At 40.9% G+C, this 15,124-nt stretch overlaps 1 protein-coding gene across 3 annotated transcripts in view; it reads left to right on the plus strand.

Annotated features, from left to right (window-relative positions):
• The first annotated feature begins 344 nt into the window (after window positions 1–344).
• The window catches only part of LOC109431288 (polycomb protein suz12), a 31,491-nt gene continuing 16,711 nt past the window's right edge, over window positions 345–15,124 (plus strand). For all 3 annotated transcript variants that reach the window (XM_019707503.3, XM_029868411.2, XM_062859649.1), the window contains exons 1-4: window positions 345–946; window positions 8,429–8,475; window positions 8,536–10,121; window positions 13,389–13,746. In XM_019707503.3, coding sequence (XP_019563048.2) covers window positions 847–946; window positions 8,429–8,475; window positions 8,536–10,121; window positions 13,389–13,746 — 2,091 coding nt within the window. In that variant the 5' untranslated portion in view covers window positions 345–846. The remainder of the gene's footprint in view (window positions 947–8,428; window positions 8,476–8,535; window positions 10,122–13,388; window positions 13,747–15,124) is intronic.

The raw sequence follows: 15,124 nt of genomic DNA on the forward strand, positions 1-15,124 counted from the left end.
AGTTCCATACAACATTTTATGCAATGATTTTTTCATAATGCAACCCATTTGAGTTGCATAATGTTCATAATGCAACTCAAATGAGTTGCATTATGAACATTATACAACTATTTTTCATTATGCAATTCATTTCAGTTGCATAATGAACCAGTGCGGAAAAATTGTCCATTATGATACCAAAATAAGTTATATAAAATATAAATTATGATACTGAATTGCATAAAATATGTAACTTAAGTTTTGCGTGTTCTATTGCATTTGGCAGCGGCGCCATCTGTTGTTGTTTTTATTTGGCATTCAAAAGACGCCCTTTTAACGAATCCGTCTTGCTGTCAGAATTTCTTCGCGAGTGGCCGTCGAACGGTGAGCGTCATGTCAAAAACTTCCTCACTTTTGAGCGGGTTTTATTTTCCGATCGTCTTTTGCAAAAACGAAGCTGCGCATAGTGGTGAAAAAGAAAAGCTGTTTTGTTGTGACCTCAGTTGCTAAATGCAGAAAATATTATCGGATTTCGGTGCTTCAGTGTCCGGTTGTGATGTTCATGTGCGATAAGTAGTGAAAAATCCGTGACAGAATCGCTTTGCTCACGCAGGAATTTGCTGCGATCAGCGCTCGTTGCATCGAAAGAAAGGAAACCGCGCTTGCCCCGCACCTACTCTCCTCCCACTGCCCTGCTTGGTCAACAAACCATAATCGGTAAATTACTAGCAGAGGGCAGCGCCGCCGACCGCCATCAAGCTGGAAGCGAAAGATTTAAAAGCCTGCAGCGGCGGCCCCGTTGCGAGCGGGGTTGGTAGTTGCGCTGCTAGCGGTGGGGGCAACGGGACTAATTCCAAGAACCGGAAGATGGTGTCGAAGAAGAAGGAAAAAGATGCGGAAGTGACCAAACAGCCGAAAATGGAAGCATTCCAGACGGACCATGAGCTTTTTATGCAAGCCTTTGAAAGTAAGTGTTTCTTGTTTGTTTTTGTGTTGGTCTTTTTGTTTGTTTCATGGCGTTCTAATGGACAAAGTTTTTTTTTGTGTTGTTTTTTTATGAATGTATAGATCAGACGATATGAAAGGATGTTTGTGGTTGGTAACATAATTCGTGTTCAGCCGTATGAATGAGTAACTCAAGTAACTAAATGTTTAGTTTATGCGTTTTTTTTTGACCTAGTGCCTGGCCAGGGTGTCGCGATGTTATTATTAAATTACAAATCAATTTGTATTTTTATTGTCAACGTACGGTTCACGTTAGCATTGCCATTTTTAAGGTCAAGGACTCAAGGAGGTAATGGACAAACATCTCAAGTGTTTAATCAAAGATATTACCCAGGCCAAGACTAATGAAAAGTCTCTATAATAATGCAAAATGAATTGAATTGTAGATTTTAATGAATAGTTTGATTAAAAACATTGAATGCTTTTTCAAGTACAGGTCGGACTAGATTAAACGGCGTCGCGTTCTTAAGCAAACATATTTCTGACGTACGGAATTGTCCTTTCTATTTAATATACCTTATGATCCCTACAGGAATTTTCACGGAACGGACGGAAAACTGGCTAAATATACGCCCGGAATTTCTCTTTACAATAAATTTCACAAAATTCTATCAAATAAAAAGGATTTTTATCCAACATCATGGAGTTTTCATTAAAAATAGCAGCTTAGAATAGGACAGATCGGTGAAGTACTAGATTTGTAGTAATGAGCTGAATTTTAGTATGGTGAGAAGGTCAATTCTCCGTTTCTGCAATGAAATGGTGCAAAAAGCGTGGGTATTATGATTCCTTGCCTAATTTGATGCTGTTTGAGCAAAACTTTGGGCAACAGTGTTGTTGTTTTCTCCATTTATTGCAACATAAACAACATAGCTATCCAAAGTTTTGCTCAAACAGCATAAAATTAGGCAAGGAATCATAATACCTACGCTTTTTGCACCATTTCATTGCAGAAACGGATAATGGGCCTTCTCACCATACTAAAATTCAGCTCATTACTACAAATCTAGTACTACATCGAACGTGCCCCATTGCCATCGCTCTACAAGATTTTGCCAGAAGGTCATTTCAGTTTTTTTTTCGGAAATTCTTCTGGAAGTGATCCAGAAACTCCTAGCAGTCGCGTTAGAACTTTTCATACTAAAGTTTGACAAAAGAATCATGGAAATTTAGCAGTAACTTTTCAGGGATTGCACCAGGGATTACACGTAAATTTTCGCTATACATTCTTTTTGAACATTTTCTAGGATTCTATAACATTCCCCAGAAAACCATTCCCCAGAATACCAATCCCCAGAATTCCATTCCCCAGAAAACCATTTCCCAGAATGTACCATTTCCCAGAAATCCATTCCCCAGAATGCGCCATTCCCCAGAAATCCATTGCCCAGAATGTACCATTCCCCAGAAAAGCTTAATATACTCTGCTAAAAAGTTTAATTCGATACACAAACAGTACAATGTTGATCATAATGATATGTTATAGGCAAGGATTTTAACTTTATAGTATTATTACGAGCAAATATCTATTTCTTATACGGTATACGTAAAGGGCCCATATAGCCGAGGCGGTAAACGCACGGGTATTCAGCATGACCATGCTGAGGGTGACGGGTTCGATTCCCGGTCGGTCCAGGATCTTTTCGTAAAGGAAATTTCCTTGACTTCCTTGGGCATAGAGTATCTTCGTGCCTGCCACACGATATACACATGCAAAATGGTCATTGGCAGAGGAAGCTCTCAGTTAAAAACTGTGGAAGTGCTCATTGAACACTAAGCTGAGAAGCAGGCTTTGTCCCAGTGAGGACGTTACGCCAAGAAGAAGAAGAAGAAGAAGAAGATATGTAACAAATCAAAGTAAAAAATGTTTACATACATACATATCCATAAATATATTCTACAATGGTTCAAACGTTTAATTACCATTGTACACAGTTGCATGTTGATCTTTAAACCTATCTTGAAAGTTCACAAACTGTCATCATTCCAGTTGCGTTGCTATAAAATGTTTTGTTTTTGACAGATTTGTAAAAATGGTGCAGCACTTGTTTCACGACGAATAACGTTTTAAAAGTGATGTGCAAAATTTACAGAGAAAACGCATTTTCTTCTGATGTTGTTCAGTGTACAAGATGCTAATGAACCAGTTTATGGTCGGTTTAGGTACAACAAAAAAACTTTGAGATACTCGGAACTCACTGACCACGTTTTTCTACGCAAACGGTTGGATGGATCCATCCCAATGGCTGTTCCTAATTATCCGCTTCAAAGGCCCTTCATTCATGCGGTATGATAAGGGCTTTTATCATTATTGCAATACTATGGAATAGAAAAAGTGAACATATAAGCAGTTTTAACAACAATTCTAAATATTTGTAATGAAGAAGGAATAAAGTATCATTGTTTTCTTTTTGGCATTAAAACAATGTTCCTTCATTTTAAACAACATTTTTCATAGAATTAAGGCAATTAGTAAAATTTTGAAATTATAACTGCTTACATTTTCAACATATATTCTCCCTTCTTTGTACAGAGGCTGTTCTTTCGAATTGCACTTTTCAGGAAATTATGGGCATTATTACAACCACCGGCGTTAAATTGCTGTTATATTTATTATACCTATATTTTTTCAAATTTCTATACACCTGTGCTTGTGGTGCCGATAATTACCTAAACATTGTAACTCGAAAGAACAGCCTATGTAGAAAAGAAGGGAAAATCTAGGTTGAAAAAGTAAGCAGTTGTGATGCCGATAATTTCCTGAAAAGTGCAATTCGAAAGAACTGCCTATGCAGCAAAGAAGGAAAAATCTAAGTTGAATTTTTTTTTATTTATTTATTTATTTATTTATTTATTTATTCAGTATTTATTCCGTAGTACATAAGTGCAAATAATGTTCCCGAGCTGAGATATGGACTACCTTTCAACAGCTATATAATTCAATTTCTGCAATCTAGCGTTTAACAAACAACTTCAAAAAAATATTATCAAATAAAGGAAAAATTACAAAAAAAAACCTTTGAAGTAGCAAAAAGTGTTGGTATAGTTAGAGGAAAGTATTATTCTTAACCTAATATCACAGTTTGTTTATGTAGCTAGTTGTTGTAGCAGCGGATTTGCTGAAGAGGCGCATCCCATCCAAAACCTTGGGAGCACACGCTGGAACCAATCGTCAATTTGTTCTATTTTGGCAGCCCTATGCTGCCGTAATTCTGCAAAGTGACGTAAGCGCCATTCAAAATGTCGATATTTCTTGGTACATTCTGGTAAATATCTGGTGTAAAAATAACACTGTGGTATGCCTGCTGCATTAGAATGCAAGATCTAGTCGTATTCTATCATCTATGGAAGGAAACTTAAAGGATGAGCAAGAATTTTATGCAATATAAGCAAAAAATGGGCAAAAACTATCAATGTCGCTTACGTCACTTTGCAGAATTTCGGCAGTATGAACGTCATCAGTTGAGTGGAACGCATTCAAGTTCAGCATCATTTTTAAAATTCTATTCTGCTTTATCTGAAGCTTCTTCTTGTGAGTAGCTGCACAATTATGCCATGCTGGAAAACCGTAGGTCATCGCTGGTTTGAACACCGTCTTATACAGCAACAGCTTAGAGTTTATGTCCAGGTGCGAACGGCGATTTATCAGCAGGTAGAGCATCCTAATAAGTTTGTCACACTTGCTTAAAACATTTTTTATGTGTCTAGTCTAGTCTAGTCTAGTCTACACATACACAGCCATTCATTGAAAGAATCCTGGGAAATGATGAAATCGACTACTTCCATCATTTTTCTTGTCATTATTAATGATTGCAGTACATCGAAGATGCATTACAAGCATAAAGCGGCCAGGCCTACTGTGCAGCGTTTTCAATTAAATAATAAAAACAATGAGTGGGGACATCTCGTACCAACCACTCAGTTTATGAAAGCGAAAAATATGGTGAGAATCGGTGGGGGTGACGAAGCTAAGAAGGTTAATGTCACCCCTTGGTCCTTGATCCTTCCTGGGATGGAACACAGGTATTTACTCCGTGTCCTGGCCCTAGTGCCTAGGCTTAAGCGCCTTTGCTCGCTCTCTGAAAATAAACTAAAACGTTATGGTCCCTTAACCCCTCAATGATGACCCATTTTTTTAAATATAAATTAACATAATATTAACATATAAAATGTAAAATAACATATATATTAAAAAGGATAGATCTCACCGATTGAAATTGTCCAAAACATTGTGACAACAATACTCAAAGATGTTATGAGCATTCCGCTCGCTTGATTTTGAAGCATTTCGCCAGCATTTGTCTTTTTTCTCCTTGAAACTTTTTCAAATTGTATCCACATTTATTCAATGCATAACGCACACTAATCACAGTAAGCCGGACGTTTTGAACTGCTCAATGCTCTTCTTTACGCAACAACGAACTGTTGGCATGGTGACACTAGTTGCATCCCGGCAAAGAATGCCGGTTCAATTTTCACCATTTTTGAAATCTATTCATGTCGCAGTTGTCTTCCTGCACTAAAATTCAACACACACCTGCCAATCCTGTGGCTTCAAAACGCATTTCCACGTTATGCTCTGTTCGAAGTATCCCACGATCGTAGGATATGCAACCGGCATATAACGGCGATCGCGATAATTGACGACACTTTCCAAACACGCATTGCTATCTCTAGAAATGGCACACTTCAAGCAAAGGGATTTCCGGCTTATTACCTAATCTTTCACGTAAGAAACTTAATTCCGGGTGGCATACTCCCGCCGAATCATGAATCTCACGGCGGCAGAGCATCTACTCGAAACATACGGAAGTAAGTTCTTCAGCCGAACCGAACACCAGAAAAAGCGCGACGTCCTACAAAATCCCTACAAACGAAATGCTCCATTGGAACTTCACTCGCCAAACTCATCGCCGAAAAAATCATGCATGAGTTGACTCGCGATTTCACTCATTGTGCTATTTCTTGGTGTTCTTATTATTTACATCGAAGTTTTTAGGATTATATGATAGAGCAAAAGCAAACCTATCGTACAACAACATTGGATGTCGTTCAAAATTGATTTGGATTCGTTTTGCAAGCGTACGAGTTTTCGACGCTTGACTCGTGAGAGCGAGATTTTGCATGAAAATCTCGCGCGCGAGAAAATGATTCAGAATCGCGCGCGAGTTTGCTCACGCAGGAGCGGTTCATGAGTGTGCTTCGAGTGTGATTTTACCAACACTGGGCGCCACAGCTTTGGTAGAAGGTAGCCGCTCGATGCCCGCTTTTCCACACTTTCTGTCCAGATCAACAAAGTTCTTGCAACGCCACGATGTCGAAGTTGCGGGGATATAGTTCGTCGTAGATTATCCTGTCACATCCTGCGAAACCTAGTGACTTGCAATTCCATGTTCCAAGTTTCCAATCGTAGTCCTTATTTCGTCGCGTGGGTCTTTGCCGATTGTATCGAGTCGCATTTTCTCCTATGTTATTCGCAATGTGGATTTTTATGGGTGGCTTATTGGGCCTACGCCAACACTCCTGTCTCGCCGGAGGGCCATCGTGTCAGTTCTGTTTAACGTCCCAACCAACACTGGGACGACCACGCTGATGGGGCTACCACCTTGGATCTAGCTGGACGTGGTGCAGCGTTTCTTACTCAGCCGCTGGATGCCAGAACAGACGCTGGGCCGCACCTCCTTGGTGAACAGACGCTCGGGTCGTACCTCCTCAATCTAGCTGAAGTCAGAAAAACCACAGTGCCCAGACTGCACTACCAGCTAAGGCGCTGTCCATAAACTACGTAGACTTTTTTTCGGCCATCTCAGACCCCCCTCTCCTCCTCGTAGACTATTGTTCATACAAAATTTTCGAAATTTGTATGGAGCGTAGACTTTGGCGGTGGCGGTCTTTGTCATCGCTTGACCCGTGGAAGCATGAGGTAGAAACTTGTGAGGACCAGAGCTATGTTGGACGCTCTCCTTATCGACTCACCGTTTTGCAGCCCAAATTAATTGAATCAATCACTGTATGACCAATTTATAGTTGAAATATTTTTATTTCAATAAAGTTCTTGCCCCGCAGCATGTTCGAACTGACCATAAAACATCTTTTTTTGTTTAGTCAAAGAAATCATCCTTATTGTAAATTTTGAACCCTGCCATGTTTATGGGTGGTAGAAAACATAATATAGAAAAGAACTACTGAAAAGTACTTTCAAAAATTCTGGTAACTTTCAACAAACTCAACGTAATCCTTAGGGTGCTCATCTTGCCCCGCCCTACCCTATTTTATAGCAGTTACAAATTCTCCTGGTTGTCAATGGTCTGTTGAGGATGCCCAAGATGCAGCTCTAGATGTATTTTGAAGCGTTTATCTAACAACCTAGAATAGGATTTTTACTAGGTAGGGTGGGGCGGGGCAAGATGGGTCGCGGGGCAAGATGGGTCAGTGCCATTTTTGGGCGCATTACTCATGTTTTGTTTATGTTAATAATTTTGTTAGATGATCAGCATGAATATACAAAAGTTTGGGGCATTGATTGAAAAATTATTCACTCTCATTGGAAATAGAAAATAAAATGGTTTCTAGCCATTTTTCTTATGCGATACATTTCATATAATCTCCATATAAACGGCCGCGGGGCAAGATGGGTCACCTTGAATTTTGAACGTATTTTTGGAGCATTCAAAAGTTATTTATTTTTTATTACAAGACTATCTCATAAATGACTTCAATCAAGCGGATTGAACACTCAAAAATTATAACATAAAATTATGATAATTTTTTGTGAAAACATCGATTTTCAAGTCGCCTTAGGACCATTCAAATCGTAAAGATTTTTATATTCCAAATAAATTTATAAAATGTTTACTAGTAGCTCTTGTTTACTCAGTATGGATATGGAGCAAATATTAATGCGGAACAAATCTTATATTTTGACGTTTTTCGTTGAGAAAATGTGAATTACTTAAAAGGTGACCCATCTTGCCCCGCTCTTTTTTCACGGCGCAAAATCGATCACTTTTTAAAACTGCTTGTTTAACGTTGAACTTTTCGTCATTGAAATCGTCGTCATCATCAAACATTTGAAAGCAGTTTTTTCGTTCAAAAGAAAAGTTTATGATATGAAAATATAATCACTGTCATCCACATGAGGAATTTAATGCAGTGATTATATTTTCATGATCCTTGTTTTGATTTGCAGCGAGAAAACTGCTTTTTATTTTCCGAAAAATGATGACGGATGCTTGAGCCTTAACATCATATTTTGTATTTAATGAACTTTTTATCGACTTTTAGCATCTAACTAGTGTATTAAAGAATAGCGGACGCATACAAACCAATACGATTTGTATTTACAAAGTTATGGTGATCCATCCTTAGGCGACCCATCTTGCCCCGCCCCACCCTACCTAGTATCTGCGCTAAATAAAATATTTTCTCATTGTTTCGCTTTCAGAACCAACACAGATTTATCGTTATTTAAGGACCCGGAACATGATATCGGTATGTTGAGTACAATCTGATTTTCAGGTATTGTTTAATTTTCCATGGTATTCCTTACAGCCTATATTTTTGAATCGTAACTTATCATATATGCGCCACAGAATGTCCCGATCTCACAAAACACGCAATGTTTTCAAAATCGACTCTATGCTAGCTCAGAAGATGAACAAAATGCGCAACGACAAAGCAAACGGATTGTCGTTTACCGGAGAGTATCTGACGCTGCTATTTCTAGGCTTTTTCGATCAGATTCATGACGATAATATGTCGGACGATCAAAAAATTGACGATCGGGGCGAGAATGACAAGACGGTACAAGTGGAAACAGTGCTTCTGAAGATTTCTCACAACAAGCGTAAGGATATTTCATCGGCATTGATGCAAGTGGCCGTGGGGAAGTCAGACGTGGTGGTTAATCCGGCGGAAAAGCTCGCAGAAGATAAGGTGCCTACTATAAGCATTGCCACGGAATCATTTAGTTCGGTTGGAATAAACCAGGTGGCTGGGCCACAACTGTCGTTCCTCTTACTGTTTAGGGTACACATGCATTGCAGTTCGGAAAGTACCTATTGTGCTATTTCTAACGGAGCCGAAGGATTTGAAAATGGAGGAAGCGACGAAGAGCCCTCAAGCAAACGGCAAAAGATGAGTGGAACCAACAAGCTGTTCGGAACCGAATTGATAATTTACGACAAATACGGACGATGTTTGCTAAAGGAGGGAGATTACGAGCTTACGGTTCAGGAAATTTTGCCACATCAGCAACAAATGCAGAAGTACAATTCACCGAAAAAGAATGCCACATGGGAAACTATTCAGCCTTTGAACGGTGATAGGCATGATATGGATATAATTGATATCTACAAACAGAACGGAATTGATGATCAGAATCCCATTCTTATGTTCAGAAAATCTCCCAGCCTCAAATTTCGACTACAGTGGACGAAGGAAGCACTGCCTGTTCTGGTGGACAGACCACAACCCTTGTCGATAGCATTGAACAGCAGTAGCGACAAAGAAAATCACAAACCTGAGAATCTGTCGTCATCCTTTAAAAGAAATCTCAGCATTAACATCAATAATAACAGTATCCTTACACCTGCAGCAGCTACCGGAAATTCCAACATTCCCGCTCCGTTGGATGCAAATTCCGGCGCACTTGTACCGATGGGAGCTTCCAACGCAACTCCTGGCTCGACCGAACTTAAACTTTACGTCGATGAACCGAAAATCGATCACATCATCTATCAATTCGTGTACAACAACAACTCCCGCCAGCAAACGGAAACAAAGTCTGACTTCCACTGTCCGTGGTGCAGTTTGAACTGTGGCACGTTGTACCCACTGCTGAAACACCTGAAGCTATGTCACGCGAGGTTCATTTTTACGTACATTCCGATTCCCCCGAACGGAGCCCGCATCGACGTGTCGATAAACGAAATGTACGACGGGTCCTATAATGGGTCTCCTCACGACCTGCTCGGAACGGCAAATGCTTTCTCTAGGCGAGGCCCTATGCGCAGAACAGTGGTCACTAATTTGCTCGTGTGTAGACCCCGGAGGCAGAAACACAGTTTGTCCGAGTTTATCGAGTGCGATGAGAACGAGTTTGACAGCCAGCGGCCCTTCATCACCGGTCACAGCAGGTGAGTTTATTTGGTGGGAAATAATCTTAGAACTTAGCAGGCTCTTTGATAATGTATGACCGATAACCAATAGAAATCCGACACATCTCACATTCTAATAATAATCCATATAATTATGTCGTGTCCTTCCGGCTTTGGCAACCTTCTGGGTACTGGGTTCGCCATAGAAAGCAGCGACTTGGTGTTTCTTCCTTCTGCGTCACACACCATTCTCCTGCACACCGCTAACGATTGCCTTCTGTACGCTTCGCTCTAAATGACCGCAGTTTCTTCTGGAATTCATAGTAGGCACTCACATTCACACTGCTCGTCATTTTCTATTGATTTCAAGACAATTTACGATCGATACTGTCGTATGTTGCTTCACGACATTTGTGGAGGATTTGCCTGGTAATGATCTAGTCCGTTGACGACCGGCCGTCGTTGAAGCCGAATTGATAACTTCCCACGATCTTACTTGTTTTAAAAGACACACGACATGAGATGATCTGAGATAGCACATGATCGCCCTTCTTGTGAATGAGGCAGGTGACCCCTTCTTTGCAATCCTCCGGTAGTGATTCGGTTTTACAGATATTTAGTTATCCGTTGCAAACTGGTGTTCTATTTCTGGGTCTATCTTAACTTCTTCCCGCCACGACTTTTTTCAAAGTCTTGGATGCTAATAAATGCTTTGAATAAAATAATATATTGAAGTGGACTTTTGTAGGTCGGATTCGCCAAAAAGTGATGGTGCTATACAGACACCATGAACGTTAAAGGGTTAATAATATCAGCTACGATACCATCCATACCAGCTGTTTAGTTTTAAGTTGGTTAAAGGCATCGGCATCCTTACCTCCGCGACATTCAGGTGCTCTTCGAAATCCTGCTTCTACCTTTCATTCAAGCCGACGTGAGGGTCTTTGAAAAGACTTGCGTCCTTATCCTTGCACGTTTCGGCTCACGTCACGAAGCTGTTGCGTAATGCATTAAGCTTCTGGTAGAACTATTTATTATTTATTTACATTTTCAGGTGTTCTCAAATATCAAAACTGGCTGAGCGGCCATTATTTTTTCACTATGAGAAACACTGAAAACAAATCCTCAGCCTCCTAAATTCCTTTGAAGCTTCGCTTCCTCTGCTTTTCAGCACAAGCTTAACGTCATATATAACCTGTATACATTAGACGTTCGGTCGGTGCAAACGGTTTAACTGCAAAGCGTTTTAACTGCAAGTTTAGTAAGTGCAACCAATTTGCAGTTATCGCACCACCAAACGTCAAAATGGTGCGCCAGGTTAGCCCAAACGAAAGGTCGGATCAAGTTCACGGTTATTTATTGTTGATTGACAACTTGTTGACATCTGTCAGCCGTTCCAGTTATAGAACTTCGTTTGTTAATTGAAACGCAAACCTGTTACAGTTATCGAACGTCTACTGTATATAAATCTTGGTAACTTCCGTGTTTCTTGAGAACGGTATACTCTCTCTCTCTTCTCTCTTCTTGGCGTAACGTCCTCATTGGGACAAAGCCTGCTTCTCAGCTTAGTGTTCTATGAGCACTTCCACAGTTATTAACTGAGAGCTTCCTCTGCCAATGACCATTTTTGCATGCGTATATCGTGTGGCAGGCACAAAGATACTCTATGCCCAAGGAAGTCAAGTAAATTTCCGAAAAGATCCTGGACCGACCGGGAATCGAACCCGTCACCCTCAGCATGGTCATGCTGAATACCCGTGCGTTTACCGCCTCGGCTATATGGGCCCTGAGAACGGTATACATCAGTTTCATTTCCCCGCACTTTGTTTCTTCCAGGAAGCGTTTCTTCTCTGAAAGCGGCGTGTCTGCTGTTTCCGCATCTGTTTGCATCGTTTGGCTGCAGCATTACCGGTCAGGCTGCGTTCTTTTCCTACAAAATCGATCTGCACTCCTTGTCGAACCATTCGTTCTGTCGACTCCTTTCCACGTACCCATTGTTGCTCTCGCGCTACGTCGACGATGGGTGCTTTTACTGTAACTACAGCAGTCTTCTAGAGGGGCCACATCGAGCTCTGTTCGTCTGGCAACACTGTCGCGAGATTCGCTGCTTATGCTGAGGTGACATATGGAATGATCATCTCCAGGTAGTGGTCGTGTCGAACAAGTGTTCTGTTGCTGATTTTTCGTTGCATTTTTTACAGCTAGCTCGCAGGACTGACTATTCAGAGAACCATAGTGCAAAGTTGAGTTTAGAGTCCTTCTTTGGCAATCCGACACCTATCAGTCGTTCCCAACATGCGAAACAGGCGCTGTGGTGAGCTGCTCCTGAAAAACAGTCGATTAAATTTGCAGAAGCCAACACTCCATTTCCCTGTCATCCTACGACTAAAGTTTCCACCGTGGGTAGTTACCCGATCTTCCCTAAGGTTACTTGCAGTACGGCTGGTGTCACGAAAGGTTCATGGATAGGAGTTGCTGAACAGAGGCTAGTAATGGGATATGAATTACGCAATTCCCATTCTTTATCGTGCCTGTAGTAGAATTCCCTGTTTCTTGGAACAGCACGGCAGTTCCATCATTCCTCGCACTCGCACTTCTCCCAAAAAAGACGGATCTCCTGCTTCCGCTTCTGTTTGTATCATTCCACGTTCTACCGTATTCCATGCTGCAGGATGACCGCCCACTCAGAAGTATTCATTTATATCATTTATTAATTAGTAACTTAAGACATATTGTCTTTTTAAATGTTACAACGAATTGATCGATAGAAGAAGTATGGTTACTCTAAACGTTCGCATCATGGATCTTGTCCAACACACATCCTGCAGTGCCACGAGTCGAACTCGCGAGATCGGCAGTTTCACGTACCGAGCTACCAATTGCAAGTCCTGTTTCGTCACTGAGGTCGTCGATGTCATTGGTTTTGGTTCTTTTTCGGAGGTCCATGGTGCACAGTGGAGCTAAGAGCCCTTCACTGACCCTCGGGTATTGATCAGCCGGTCCCAACAAGGAGAACAGACGTTCAGCCTTATGAAAGCAAACCCCCATTCCCTGTCGGCTACATCCAAAGTTCATTTAGCCCGGCACTCTAAAAAGGTGAATTTTCGCAAAATTTGTTCTTCATGGAAACAGATATACAAAACACCCATTTAACCCTTATGTGGCCGGCAGGGTACCCGGGTACCCAGCACCCATTTAAAATACACGGTGTAGAAAAAAGCAAAAAGTTTGCCGGCCACATAACGGTTAATTCAATAGCACTGCTGAAAGTTTTCGATTAACAATAACGCCTTCTATACATTTTAGAATGTATCACCACACGATGACGTGTCTGCCGGTCCATCCCAAAGAGTTGGACATCGATTCCGAGGGAGAAAGCGACCCGCTGTGGCTGCAGCACAAAACCATGCAGATGATCGACGAATTCACCGACGTGAACGAAGGCGAAAAGGAGCTGATGAAAATGTGGAACCTACACGTGATGAAGTACGGTTACGTGGGCGATTGTCAGATCCCGGTCGCGCTGGACATGTTCATTGATTGCCGAGGACGGGACCTGCTGAGGAAGAATCTGTACCGCAACTTCATACTGCACGTGTGCTCGATGTTCGATTTTGGGCTGGTCTCGCCCGAAGTGATGCAAAATGCCATAAGGAAACTACAGGTGAAGATTATTTTGTGATATTGCTTTACGGGACGGTTTGAGCTCACCAAGATCAAAGTTAACACAATAATTGTCATATACATTCATAGCTATTTATCATTTTCCATTTTAACACTATGATTACATTATCAGTTTATGCTGCGCGTTTGCATAAGTAGGTATCTAAAATTCGTTAGAATAAATCTTGTGGGTAGTATGATTAAGTTCAAGTATGAGTTCTGTTTAAGTTCTGGGCATGTTCAGGAAATGCTTGAGATACTGGGCTATAAATCAATCCTGCCATACCATTCAAAGTTCATCAAGTAGTTGAGGTTTTAATCGCTGATGGAATCAGGCCATTTCGATTTTCGACAGCTTTCACATATTCTGCCTAGATCTATCATTGGGAGATGTATTGATAATTTCACTTTGGTAGGTATTTGTTCATTTTACTGGTACCGTGTGCGCACCTAACTTTGCGCAGGTCCAAACTTTGCGCATTCTTGTAAAATAATTAAAAAAATAACTAAATGTCAACATTTTCACCAGTTTAATCATTGCACTAGCATTGTGTAAGCATAAACATTATTTGGCGAAAATTATATTACCATAAAATCTTTGTTTATGTTGAATAATAAACAAAAAATACACAAAAACGTCAAAATTTGCCTCGCCTTAACACGGCTGCCAAGAAGTAACTCTACTAAAAATCAACATTTTCTCCGATAAAACTGTGCAACGATGATTAATTTTGCAGTTAATTTACAAAAAAGGTGATATTCTAGTAATATCAATCACAGTTCGTAATATTTTTTTCAATTTAACTAGGTAGTAAATAGTGAAGCGATGCCGATGCTTAGCAACCTCAAGAACTGAAGCACCTTTATAGATAAATTAGTTAGCCATGATTTTGTTGCACAATAAATGTTCATTAGTTGTTAATCGCTCAAACTGACTGGACGCGTTTTACTCTGCTCCATACCTCCCAATAGGTTATGGGTCTCCATAGTAACCAGTCAACAAAGTGAAAATTTTTTCTTCGCAGTTCGAAAGTTAGTCGCGTTCGGGAATTTTCCATCGTTTTTCGGAAGCAGAAATGACGTCGCTGGAAAAATTGGGCGTAACCCGCCTGAACGGAAGCAACTATTCAAGCTGGAAATTCAAGATCGAGTTATTGCTGATTCGTGAAGATCTCTGGGAGTACGTGACCGGAACCTGCCCAGGAGAAACGCAAGCGAACCAAGCCGCAGTAGCAGCATGGAAGAAGGGAGATCAGAAGGCCAGAGCTACAATTGGTCTTCTGGTCGACGACAACCAACGGAAGCTGATTCAAGACACCACCACGTCGAAGGAAGCCTGGGAGAGCCTCAGAAGAAACTTCGAGCGCACCACTCTCACG

Source organism: Aedes albopictus, chromosome 3, assembly GCF_035046485.1.
Source record: "Aedes albopictus strain Foshan chromosome 3, AalbF5, whole genome shotgun sequence".
Classification (NCBI taxonomy): Eukaryota; Metazoa; Arthropoda; class Insecta; order Diptera; family Culicidae; genus Aedes; species Aedes albopictus.